This window comes from Electrophorus electricus, chromosome 24 (genome assembly GCF_013358815.1).
Source record: "Electrophorus electricus isolate fEleEle1 chromosome 24, fEleEle1.pri, whole genome shotgun sequence".
NCBI lineage: Eukaryota > Metazoa > Chordata > Actinopteri > Gymnotiformes > Gymnotidae > Electrophorus > Electrophorus electricus.
In genome coordinates, this window is record NC_049558.1 from 4,442,501 (window position 1) to 4,455,341 (window position 12,841).

Consider the following 12,841-nt stretch of genomic DNA (forward strand, 5'->3'; position numbering starts at 1 on the left):
TCAAATAGACATTTAGGTATATTGGAGAACTGATCTGTGTAGCTGTTGTGGCTGTAAAAGCAGCCCCAAGGTCTGTTTGTTCATCCACTGATGTGTAATGTTACCCAGAATGTTCAAGTTCATTTCTATTCTATATCACATTTTAAAACACAAAGTGTGTCTACAATAAGCTACAATAAATAAATATTCCTCCCATCCAATCCCCCCCCTCTAAATGTGCCACACATGACATACAAATTTCACAGACATAATGCATTCAACTTTTCACAAAAGCCAGAGAATAAAAGTACATCTTAAGCTTGGATTTAAAAAGGGATAAAAATGAAGACTGTCTAAGGTCAGCTGGTAAACTGTTCCAAACTATTGGTGCTGCAAATGAAAATGAACATTGCCCTTTCTGCTTGAGCTGAGATGAGGGGGAGGGGGGGCCAGTTAGGTGTGAGTGCAAGATGGAGCCTAGAGATTGTGGAGCATTGTATGCCATAAGCATATTTGCAATAGTGGAGGCCAGTCCATTCCAAGCTTTAAAAACAATCAATAAGACTTATGTTGCCAGTAACGAGATGCTAAAATGGGGGTAATATGGTCCCTTTTCTTTGCACCCATAAGATGATGAGCTACTAAATTCTGAACAAATTGCAAATGTATAAGAGTTGACTGGTTTATTCCAAGATACAAGGCATTACAACAATCTAGGTAAGAGGAAAAAGCATGATTAATGTTTTCTAAGTTGTGTGGGATAATAAAGTTTGGCATTTGTTCTTGTCTGGGAAAAAAATGCTTCTTATTATTTGTAGATTTGTTTGTCAAATTTGTTCCATGTAAAAAATAAAGATTTTGTGCATGGGGTTTAACATAGAAAGTAAGAAATCCAATGTTTGCTAGATAACTCTGTTAATTGGGGTGAAGCAAACATAATTACTTCTGTTTTTACTATCATTTAGTTGGAGAAAATTATTGGACATTCACTTAATGTCCATGATACACTCATTAAACCTCTTCAAGGAGCAATGATCACCAGGCCTCAGGGAAGATACAATAGCAAGTCATCAGCATAGAAATGTCATATTTTTGTATAATTTGTCCCAGCGGTAACATGTACATAGAAAATAATAAAGACCTTAAAATTAGTCCTTGGGTCCTCTGAAACTCATATGAAATGAACTGATCGGGTGCTATCCCCTTGATACAAACACAGCACGGTACACCATTTCGAAGGACACGCTTAAATCTAGCCAAACCAAAATAGAATAACTGACAGAATCCACAGCAAGTACCAAATAACTGGTCACTTTTAAGGATTATAGTTTATGCAGTACATATTAATCTAAAACAAGACTGAAAAACATAATAAAAGTTTTTTTTCCATAGTTTGTTTTTCAAGATGATTAAAAAACACCTGCATGTGACTCATTTGTTCCCCTGAAAACTTTGGTTCTTACAACAAAATAAGTTATTTTTTCTCAAACAATAAGCAGTGTAAAACATTTATAGGTTTATAGAGAGTAGAGCGCAGAATATTAGTATTTCTGCATTGTTTCCAGTATGCAGAAGGGGGTGGGTGTAATCTAGGAAACCATTCTCACCTTGAGTGTTGGAGAACGTGTGGCGTCTGGAGCTGCTCGTTTGGTAAAAAGTGTCATTGTTTGGGGGGTTCTCCTGCCCCACTTCTACCACCTGCACCTGGTGCAGTGGGGCACTCCACTTCACCATGTACTTCGGACCTACCGGCACCAGGCTGCCAATATCTGGAGGGCCCCTGATGGAAGACAAAGACACTGCTTAAAAACATTTCAAGACTGTGACAGAACAAAGCCCAAACTGTGATAAGATACAATGCCTGATCAGGGGGCTTCCAGAATAGCTACGACAGAATCTCAGGGATAAGAACGAGTCCAGGTGATCAACTGACTTCCCAGAGAGCATAATAGGCCATGTGGTGATCAGAGGAAATTGCTGTTCTGTCATGCATGATCCACATTGAGATTAGATCTGTGCTGCCATATAGTACCACTTTTGCACTGATCACAGTACTTTAAAGAATCTATAAGCCCAATGCTCAATGATCAGAGAATGTTCGCAGGCTTGAACACATTACCTGGGCTCATCAATGATGTTATCAATGCCCATCTCAATGTATCTAAATCATGTTTAAATGGAAGATAAAAAGAATGTAGCAGATGGGAGTGACCAAACATAAGACCTCAAAGTCTCAAGTTTGAATTATATTATTGTGCAGAATATTTGTTTCTTGGTGAATAAGAAGACATGGGAATTGTTCAACATCCACCAGAAAATAAGTTGCGAAGGCCACTTACTTGAGATTGATGTTTGCACAGACAAGCATATCATTGAGGAGGAAGACTTTGCGTTCTTTGGACTTGAGAACTTGCCCCTTCTCCCCATACACAGTCTCGATCAGCGTTTCACAAAGAATTAACTGTTTCTGTTCCGAATTCAGTTGCTGTAAACGCAAATCAAACACATTATATGAGCATATTAGGAACCCAGCATATAACATTTTATAACAGATTTTGCTATAGAAACTGCAGATAAGCACAATGTTAAAAATCTTGATTGTTCCCCTCTGTAGTGACTGTGATCCACACAACAATGTCTATATATCCTGACCTTTTATTCTACTCAGACAACCAAAGCCTGTGAGGATGAGCTACTATAATCTTGGGGAATCAACAAAATTGCTTTGCCTTTGCTGATTAGTTTTTGGAGACTTGGCAGGGCTGTTTTTTTTTTTTCCCTTTTCTCACCGCTGTACAGCTGCTGCGAGAGGCTGGAGCACCCTCTAGTGAATAGGAAGCATCATAAAGACCCCATTTACAAGCTAACCCCTCTCAGTTCCTGACAAACAGGAAAACTATAACTGCATCAGTGCATAACCTAGATCATCATTCATGTCAGTCATAAGAGTCAAGTAACCACAGCACCAAGAACAGGCATTATTACTTTTCAGCTGGGAACAAATAGGAGTCAATGATGTGCGTGATGGTTTGAAGTTTAATACCACTGAAATAATATAAGATCATTCAAGCGATGAATGGATTTATGATTCTTGGTGAGCCCAATTATCCTCATATATGCTAACATCTACAAGTAGCACAGCTTACAATAAAATGTCCCCATTGTGGCAAAGAAGGTAATGTATGTATTTCCACGAGGACGAAATATGGAAAGAATTCTCAGAGGGATGGCGAGCACCTGCATCTTGTCTTCTTCCTTTCTGCCCACTAACTAGACTGCCAATATAGAGGTGCATGGCTGGGTTGTCTGAGTGACTGAGTAAGTGGCGTGTGCCCAGTGGAAGACTGGCACAGCGCTGTGGAGCCTGACCTTGCTGAGGGCACGGTCACTGTTGCTCCGTGCTAGCTGCTGGATCTCAGAGAGCTGCTCAGCTAATCGCTTCTGCTCATTCAGCTTCTCCGCCAGCATCTCCAGCTCAGTCAGGGCCAGCTGCAGCGGCAGCCTGTCACGGTGCTCTGCCGGTGTGTTCTTCAGCATGTCCTAAAGACAGACAGACACACACACACACACACACACACACACACACACACGCACACACATAAATAGAAAATAGCCATATAGCGCCATCAATCACAGAAATAACAAATTCAATCTTATTTCATACATCATATTTTCCTAAATGAACCGTGCCTGTGTAAAAAAAAAACAAGGAAACCGTATCAGCTGTTAATGGGTATGCAGATGTGTTCTCCATATTCATCTTTCCCTTTGAGTAAAGGCATGATCAAAGGATTCTGTATAAGAGCTGTGCAGAACTGTCCTTTAACTGCTGTACTGGGAGCTGTGGCTGAGCTAAGGGTGAAGGGGGGGTCCATAGATTATGCCTTACTGTATACTACTGAAGGAACATAAGAGGATTAAGAAGTGCAGTGGTAATCTCATCCAGTATGCAGTATGCTTAGACATGCTGCCTTCCACATTGCAAACAACTCTCTGTTTCAGTATAGTGGTGTTTTCCGTAGGTATGACCCTATCTGTTTCACTTCCTCTAATCAATATAAGGAAATTCTATATATACAAATAAAAAAAACTTTAAATGAACTTTCCTTGCGCACTCTTGCAATGTTATAAATGTAAATGTATTTGTAAAAGTGTTAGAGTTTTAAAAAGTGTTTGCAATCAGAGAAGGACGGGGTTGTGTTTGTTTGTGTGTGTGTGTGTGTGTGTGTGTGTGTGTGTGTGTGTGTGTGTGTGTGTCTGAGTGAATGTTCTGACCTGCAGGAGAAGTATAAACTGAGGGAAACGCTGGATTGGTTTCACCATAAGACCATAAAGGGTGATCCTGTCTGTGCTGGCAGCCTGCTTCTTCTGAGCAGCAGGTCGGGAATGACAATGTCAGTCATTACATTCAAATTCAAATAATTTGTTTTCTGAATGCATTCCATGAGTTGCCTTTGATTTGTAAAGCAGTAAAAACAGCAGGAAAAGAAATTCACCTTGAGAAAGTCCAAGAATGCTGGCTTAGACATACAGGCTTTCTTGATTAATGCCATCGCATTTGTGAAGTTGTTGACATAATCACTGTACACGTCTAGGACCATCGACTTTGAAAACTATGAGGAAAAGAGATAAATATTTGTAAGCACCTCCACACACACTCAGACATATGTAACAGGGTGAAGTGCATGTGAACCAGAACATGAGTGTAGCATCAATTGATAGTGATGGAAGGATTGATGGCTGTACTGTAAGTGTGCTATCAGAGGTCCTCCTTAATGGATCTCGATATAACTAATGAAACTGTATGTGTATGTAATATGCTACCACGTTGTGGTTGTGGGGCATAGACTAAGATTCTGCTCTAGTCCGCGAGGGAAAGTATTCCTAAAGCAAATGGTGTGGGCAGAGGTGAGTGTATGAACCTTTGTTTGTGCGGTAGGGTATAAATATGTTCAGGAAAGTATAATCACTGTGTGTGTTTCAGACTCCAACAGTTTGGCACTACTGCCGCACTGTTCCGTGGACGAATGCCCCGCGCATTTCGATTGTTCAGTGTTAGCGTGGAGGATATATATAGCTAAGGGATACAGGGGGTCTTTTACCGTGTTTAGCGTACATTAGACTAGATCTTGGGGTACATTCGATCTTGGATCGTGTTTGACGATGAGAGGGAGATATTTCGCTTGGGTTTCACCGAGTGGAAGCGAATACCGGGAAGATGAGTGAGAGCTACCTTAGTAGCGACCGATTCAGACACCGAGCGTTGGCTTGTAATGACACGGTACTATGGCTGTTTTGGTTATTTTGTTTCATTTAAATCCACCATGGAGGTGAATGTTATAATGATTTCCTAGGTGTATAGATCCCCTGTAATGGACTGACACTGTTCCTTTTCTTTTCTTTTTATTGTTTTTCTTTCCTCTTTATAATATTCAAAATCCCAGTTAAGGGATTTGTTTGAATAAAGACCCGAAAGTGTTCGTAAGCCGTCTCTGTTTGTTTTTTTTCCCCCGGCGTCTACACATGCTCATCTATAATCACAGAGTTTGTGCACATCACAGATGTTTAACTGCAGTTGCACTCTTCTCCCAACCCCAGCTAAGGGGATCTTGTACTCCTTATGTGTAGTCAAACAATCCCTGAATGTGCAAAGTAACCTACATGCTTGGGCAACGCATTTGTCACAGCTTGGGCAATGCAAAGGAAATGGGCGCTGCTTAAATAGAACTGCTGAGCACAGAATCTCCTGTTTTTCCATGTGCCTTAAAAAATGTCCCTGCAGCACAGAGCCAGAGAGAAACTAGTCCACATAAAAGCTAATCAATGTGCAGACCGCATCAAAAACATAGCACCATGGTGAACACAGCCTAGAGAAAAGATCGGTATTTACCACAGCTAACTACACATCTGCTCAGATGGCTCTTACTTAATGTATTATGTCACCACAAACAAGTAAATGAAACCAAAAATGAACCATTGCAAGTAGGATCAAGCTTGAGGAGTTACACAAGTATTAGCCTGCAAAGTTAAAATGTGAGCTGGATAGTTCCCTTTGTGGATAAAGTCCAAAATGACTGGACTCACTGAGGCTACAAAGAGGTCCCCGATGGTCTCAGTGCAGTCCCACTCGGCCACGCGGGAGGCCAGGGCGATCCTGAACATGGCATGACACTGCAGAATTTCTTTGAGCCGGTAGAAAATGGGCTGGATTTTCTTGGGGCTTAGGATACGAGGCTCAGCATCCAGCAAAGGCTTCTGGTAGTCCTGGGAGCATTAGCATGTATGAGAGAAATGTACTTTGCCTTAGGTAGACCAAGCCATTCAAGATTATTATCAAGATATGTTGGTACTGCCAAAACTACATCAAAAGAGACAGCGTACGGCTTTATTGTGTGATCGTATGAAAATACAAAATATTGACTTATTGGTTAACTGGTTATATCAACCAGAAACCTACTTGTAGGATTCTTTTGAGGGAGTCCAAGTAGCTTATTTCACTCTGAACAATGGAACCCAGAATATGACGTCGTACAATCTAAAATGAACAAACAAAAAAGAAATAAATGCACAACATACCATTTTAAATGAAAAAATAATCATCAGAAAAAAACTACTGACTATCTAATGAAAGAAATAACAAGCATGTAGTATGGATAATAAAGTCTGTGTAACTGGCGGCACACAGACACAAAGCCAGCACAAGCAAACAGACACACACACACACACCACCAACACAGACACTGACAGACACTCACGTGCACCGTCAGCACAGATACATGCAAACACACACAAACATATAGATACACTCATACCTGTTGGCTATTGAGGCCCTCTGGCATGGGACTAAGCTGAGGTGGTGGGTGCTTCACATCAGAAACAGTCACATCCAGGTAACCAGAATCATCTTCCTCATCAACTGCACCTATTTACGGTCATCAAGTCCTTTATCTTGGCCATTCACTTCTACCTCTGCAGCCTTGCAACATGCTATTCACTAGAGCCATTCACTCCATACAGTGTTTGGCACCTGTACAATCAGACGTTCTGTGCTGTAACCACGTTCTATCTCTACAACCAGCAATTTGTGTAGAATAGCTTTCCAATCTATGCCAGCATCACTGAAACAACAAATGAAAAAGGTATTTAGAAAACAAAAAATCCTCAAACCTGTGTTTTCTTTTTTGTTCAGGAAGGAGACTTTGCGCATCATGGCTATTTTCGTCTTTTCCAGTCCATCTTTAGTGCCACTCCGAGCAGCTTTCATGAGCTGCTGAACCTGAGGGAACAGAGATGAGATGAAACTAGAATCGGCAGCTCAAAGGAAGAGGAGAGGAAAGAAAATACAAACGATCTTCTACAGAGAACGACATGTACGCCAGCAATGGCAAAGTCACTTTGTGAAGGTCTCTCGTGGCTATGTTGCTACAGGCTTGGAAGTATTTAGACAGTTTCATTTTCAGCATGAAGCAAAACTAAAAGTCAAAAGATCTTTTTACACTGTTCAAGATGGGCAAGAATAAGGATGGTTTGCATATGGTTTACTATTTCACTATTTATAACTTGTGGAACACCTGAGAACTTTATATATATATATATATATATATATATATATATATATATATATATATATATATATATATATATATATTTATCACATACACACACACTCACGAATGATGATGAATCAAACTACATTTGCACTGCTCCTGGGGAAGTATACCTTGATGTCATAGGTCTGTTTGATCTGGCTGACGTCTCGAGCCCCTAAGCGCATGGCCAGTTCACGCTTGGTCCGGACACAACGCTCCTTTAGGCGCCTTACATCTGGAGGAATCTACGGTCATCACCATATCCACATGCCCAGGGCCAATGGGGAGGATTAAAATCATTGTATAGAAAGAGACAGGCAGAAAGTCAGAGTGAAAGCAAGACAGCCAAAGAGTGATACGCACGAGGACAACCAAAAGAAGAATCAAAGACCCCTCCATCAGAATAGATAGCTGATAGGAAAGAGGATGTCTCAGAGTGCCTTTGTCAGCCAGTGTTTTCCATACTCCTGTGATTAGCATACAAATTACACACAACAGCTACAGACACGACTAAACAAGAAAGATTAAATTTAGCATCCATTCCAGATAGACGTAAATCAGCTCTGTGATTAGCTTAGTGAAGCTTTTCTGTACCTGTTTTCGACAGAAATCATGCCTGACATAAAGCATCTGTAGAGAAGACACTGATCTGCATTGCTCACAGACGGCAAGTGAGGAGAGACTAAAATCAGCAACCACAGAAGAGGAACAGGAGAAACTCAGGAAGGAAAGAGAACTGAAAGAGACTGCTGAGTGAAACAATTCCTCTGGCCCAGTGAGGGAACATCCCTCCACGCCTAAAAGCTGTCTAGCATTGACGCTCTCTTTAGCTTGTCATCTTGCAAGGAACAGTGTTAAGACCAGTGTGGTTGGTGCAGCAATATATGTGTCTGGCAGCAGGTATATATTGCCACCTTGTGACAAAGAACAGAAATGATCAGTGTTCAGTTTTGACCCTGGTAAAATGAAAATGGAAATCCTGGCCTCAAGTACAGATTAAAATGAAATCAAACGAGCACAGGGAGTAGTACGGAGTTATTTAAGTGCAGCCTCCTTTACTCCAGAGACAAGATCCAAGTCTGCCTGGCCTGACCCGGCCCGGATCAGTCTAGCCCCACCGCCCCGACCTGCTCTGCTCCGCCCCACCCACCACCACCAAACCACTCCCACCTTGCTGCGGGTTGGCAGCTTGGTCTCGGTGTCCGACTGGTCATCGTAACTCTCAAACTCGCTGGAGCTCCAGCCATTATCCAGTATCACTGCTGACTCATCGGGCCTCTGTACATCCTCATAGATCAGATCATCACCTGCACACAACACAGGAAACCCAGAGCAGCTATGTACATGTACCACTGTGAGGGACACAGCTGTTGGCACAGAGCAGTTCATATATTTCCAGTTCATATATTTCTATGAAAACTATATATTGAATATTGTATTACTCTATGCATGCATTTAAATTGTCTGGTATGCCTCAGTATATACTGTATGTATTGCATACTCTCTCAACATGTCAATACTGACCTTCTTTAAATTGACGTTCTTCTGCCAGGTAAAAATTATATTATCTGCAACCTCATGGGTTAGGATATGGCAAATAAACTTTGAAAACCTCAAAACATATCAGTGGGACTATGGCATCAGAGTCAGCAATGGCTCTTAATTAATTCCTTTTACCAGTCTATCTAAGAGTTCATGCACGATCCATCTGGTAACCGACCTGTGTCAGAAGAGATGCTGTTCTCACATGGGACATCATCATAGATCACCTCTGATTCATGAGAAGGAGCTAGGTCCACCTCTGGGAGGGGCGAGGGCAAGTTCCCCTTAACTTCAACATCGAGTTTTTCTGAGAAGGGGCAGTCTTAGCATTAGAACATGAGGACTGAAAGCTTTTATTTTGGATTTCTGAGGGTGTTCTCAGCAGCCTGTGCACCTACTTATATACAAGGTTATGTATATAAACCTGTGTAAAAAAAAAATCCAACTCTTAAAAATGGAATTCATTGAACTAGCTAGCAAGGTATTAATCACAGCAGACAGAGAAGTCACCACAGATGTAATTCTGACCCGAGCTGCACAGAGAGGCACTTACTGATAAACCGTTCATTCAGTGTTACAAGTAAATTCATCAATCATTTTCATTTATTCAACCAACAGCGGCTGCACTTCTTTAAAAGCAGTTACGCTACAAGGAGCAAGTGATGCTCAGGTAACAAGAAATACTCAAGTAACAAGTAATACACAAGCCATCCTCGCATTTATACTCATACACACAGGAAAGAATAATACTGTGCTTGTTTTACACATGCTGTCTGACATAGAATGTGTCTGCCTGGAGCCACCTGAGCTCTAGAAGGCTTACAAGAATGTTAGTGAAGGAACAGCAATTTTGTTGGGGAAGGCCAGCCAATTAATACATTGTATACCTTCATTAAGCTCAAGGATACATGATATTCGTTTGTGGATATATAGAACAATAGCAGATCACCAAGGAAGATGATTTTAGAAGCAGGCTGACTAAATAAACCTAAAGTTTAATTTCACTGCATTTGAAATATATGTCAACAAGTCTGGATTTGCATCAGGGCAAGGGAGGACTGCTATTTGAACTCAGCCTAAAAAAAGAGCCTTTTCTAAACGAGTGCAGGGAAGCATGGAGTAGGTCTGGTCGTGCGAGACATATACCTTTGTGCAGTCGCAGTGTGAGCTCTGACACCACACTGAACCATTCCCGTGAGTGAGCTGGTGATTGAGATGAATACACACATACACTGGACTCAGCACACTGCTTTGCTCTGAGGTGCTCTTGTTTTGAGCTTAACGTATGGCAAAATCACCAACTTTTCCAAGGATGCCATACCATTTTGCATGAATTGCAGTCATACTTTGTTAATACATGGATCAGTTGTGTCATAAAAACATGAATCAGTGCATAATTCTATTTGGACTGGTATCAGACAATACAATGAGGTTTATTTGTCTGCTTGTGTATGTTGATATGACAAAACAAACAAGCAAACACTTGTTTGAAAACAATTTGTTTGAAACAATGTATCTATGTAACTATCATTGATTAATTTCAACAGTTTCACACTATTTATAATGAGGTTGGCAGGATTTAAATTTGGATATTTTCAGAAAGATTTAAGAGAAAGCCATTCTCTGGGTCATTGCCATTCTAACAAATCTTCTGGCAGACATACAATCTCTTTATGATGAGTTGCTGAGCAGTACTGAAAGGGCAGTTGAAATGGATTAGATTTTTCCTTCCAATGAGCTCATGCAAGTTCTGGTTTTGATTAGATATGATTACTCTGATCTGAGCATGCCATGAGATTGGTTGTGGATTTTCCAGTCCTTGTGATGACAACAGACAACCTGTGTAATGAAACAAATCCTCCACAGAGCCACAGACCTGTCTGAGCAAACATGTGAACCTCCTTCTTTACAACAGGAGAATAGAGGTGTTCTTGTCTCGAATATAAACCTGGAGATCACAGACACAGATCTAGACATTCACTTTTGAGGGGTATGTTTCCCTTGCAAACAACCAAAAGTCACAATATATAGTGACCTTTTCAACAGGAGAGAGCCATACCTTCAAATATGGTGTTTTTTTTCCATGCAGCCTGCGTGTTAGCAGTGACTTGTTGTTCAGCTGAAACCAAACTCCTAAAAAGGTGATGAGACCAGCTATTAGTCATACTAATGGACATTATATTCTAGTATTCTTTATTCTCACGAGGGAGGCTAATCTCTCATAATACACACAGTTTATGGACTCAAGACAGTAACTAAAGACATAATACAGCAGTGAAACTAAAAAGGAAATAATAAGTCATGATAAATCTCTTATGTAACATGCTGAAATCACTGAACACCAATGTAAAATATCTGATGTGAATATCCAATATGAATCTTTGTGTTCATGATTAATAGATTAGATACTGTAAAATAATCCCAATGGTAATGTTAATCCAGGACTTTAAAGAACTGTGCCAAGCCATTTACCTTAGAAAATATATCTCTATATCTACTCACCCATCAGGAGACTGTCTGGCTACCATATCTAGAGTAAAAAAGATAATACTGATATTCTTACAAAGACATCTGCAGTGCAAACCGCATATATCAACAAGCTGCAACTGGAACTTTAACCGAAATAAAACCATGAAAAAAAAAAAATATATATATATATATATATATATATATATATATATATAACCAAAACAATACCTGGGTGTGAAATGTGTGAATGATGAGGAATGGTTTGGTCCTCTTGACCAGCAGAGGTCCCTCCATTAATTTCCTGACAATGAAGCACTGAGACGTTCTTCTTTGCTTCACTGTAAAGCTTATTTGTGGCCAAGATGTCCTTCCCAGACATTTCTGGAAGCCCAGCTCCAGCAAGGGAAAGTCCTAAATCCTCACTTCCTCCAGTGCTTCCTGCCGCATTGTGCTCGTCTTCGTCACTAACACTGCCAAACTCAAATTTCTCACCCTGCTCCTCATCTTCTTCATCCTCCTCTTCCTCCTGGGGCATCTGAGCCACTCCAGTGGACATAGACCCTGGCCAAAGGCAATCTATTTAAGATATACAGTGGTGCTAATATATCAGGTTAAAGCATCAGTGGTGCAACATTAGAACCCAGACTAAGATACATCAGGAAAGCTGTCCCTTCATTTTGTAGCCTATACTAACTGGACAACAAATGCAACAGCAAAGCACAGGCTCTTCAAATCATCGCTTAGCAACCCAGACCAAATTACTGTTTTTGCTAACTTCTGTCAGAGATCTGCAGTCATTCCATCCCACAGTTACTGTGGTTGCTTTCAATTTGTGCACAAATGTTACAGTTCCGGGGCTGATTATGACCTTCTAGCTCAAAATAACACACACAAACAAACATACACAATGTGAGCGACAATGAAAACAATATCATTATGGGGAAAAAAGGTAAAACCAAGCTATTTTACACAGTGCTCAGGCATGTCCCAATAACTTTTTGTATTGCAATATCCAGCAACAGGCTTATGTGGGTTTATCTCCAAATGCTAACAAAGACCAGGCTCCTCGTGACTCATACAGAGTGTTGGGTGGAACAGTCAAACAAGCTGTAAAATGTTTAAAGCCTCCCACCCAGGCATTAGGGTGATGGAACAGATCACAGTCCTCGGGAGAATAATACTGAAATTGAAACTCAGCTGAAGGAAGCAACTCAGCCAGTGCTATGTGTCTAAAGGCTTTGAAAACATAGAAACTGCTGCAA

General features: G+C 40.7%; 1 protein-coding gene across 6 annotated transcripts in view; it reads right to left on the reverse strand.

Annotated features, from left to right (window-relative positions):
- Window positions 1-12,841, reverse strand: part of arhgef10lb (Rho guanine nucleotide exchange factor (GEF) 10-like b) — a 30,513-nt gene that overhangs the window by 13,076 nt on the left and 4,596 nt on the right. For 3 of the 6 annotated variants that reach the window (XM_026998075.2, XM_026998076.2, XM_026998077.2), the window contains exons 3-17: window positions 11,808-12,140; window positions 11,613-11,640; window positions 11,170-11,243; window positions 9,289-9,417; window positions 8,739-8,875; window positions 7,700-7,813; window positions 7,147-7,255; window positions 6,792-6,901; window positions 6,437-6,514; window positions 6,064-6,243; window positions 4,476-4,592; window positions 4,255-4,347; window positions 3,349-3,519; window positions 2,319-2,464; window positions 1,587-1,759 (exon numbers count right to left, since the gene is read on the reverse strand). In XM_026998075.2, the coding sequence (XP_026853876.2) occupies window positions 1,587-1,759; window positions 2,319-2,464; window positions 3,349-3,519; window positions 4,255-4,347; window positions 4,476-4,592; window positions 6,064-6,243; window positions 6,437-6,514; window positions 6,792-6,901; window positions 7,147-7,255; window positions 7,700-7,813; window positions 8,739-8,875; window positions 9,289-9,417; window positions 11,170-11,243; window positions 11,613-11,640; window positions 11,808-12,140 (1,992 nt within the window). Of the gene's footprint in view, window positions 1-1,586; window positions 1,760-2,318; window positions 2,465-3,348; window positions 3,520-4,254; window positions 4,348-4,475; window positions 4,593-6,063; window positions 6,244-6,436; window positions 6,515-6,791; window positions 6,902-7,146; window positions 7,256-7,699; window positions 7,814-8,162; window positions 8,652-8,738; window positions 8,876-9,288; window positions 9,418-11,169; window positions 11,244-11,612; window positions 11,641-11,807; window positions 12,141-12,841 lie in introns of those variants that run through there. The other 3 variants (XM_026998078.2, XM_026998079.2, XM_026998080.2) reach the window with 3 other exon arrangements.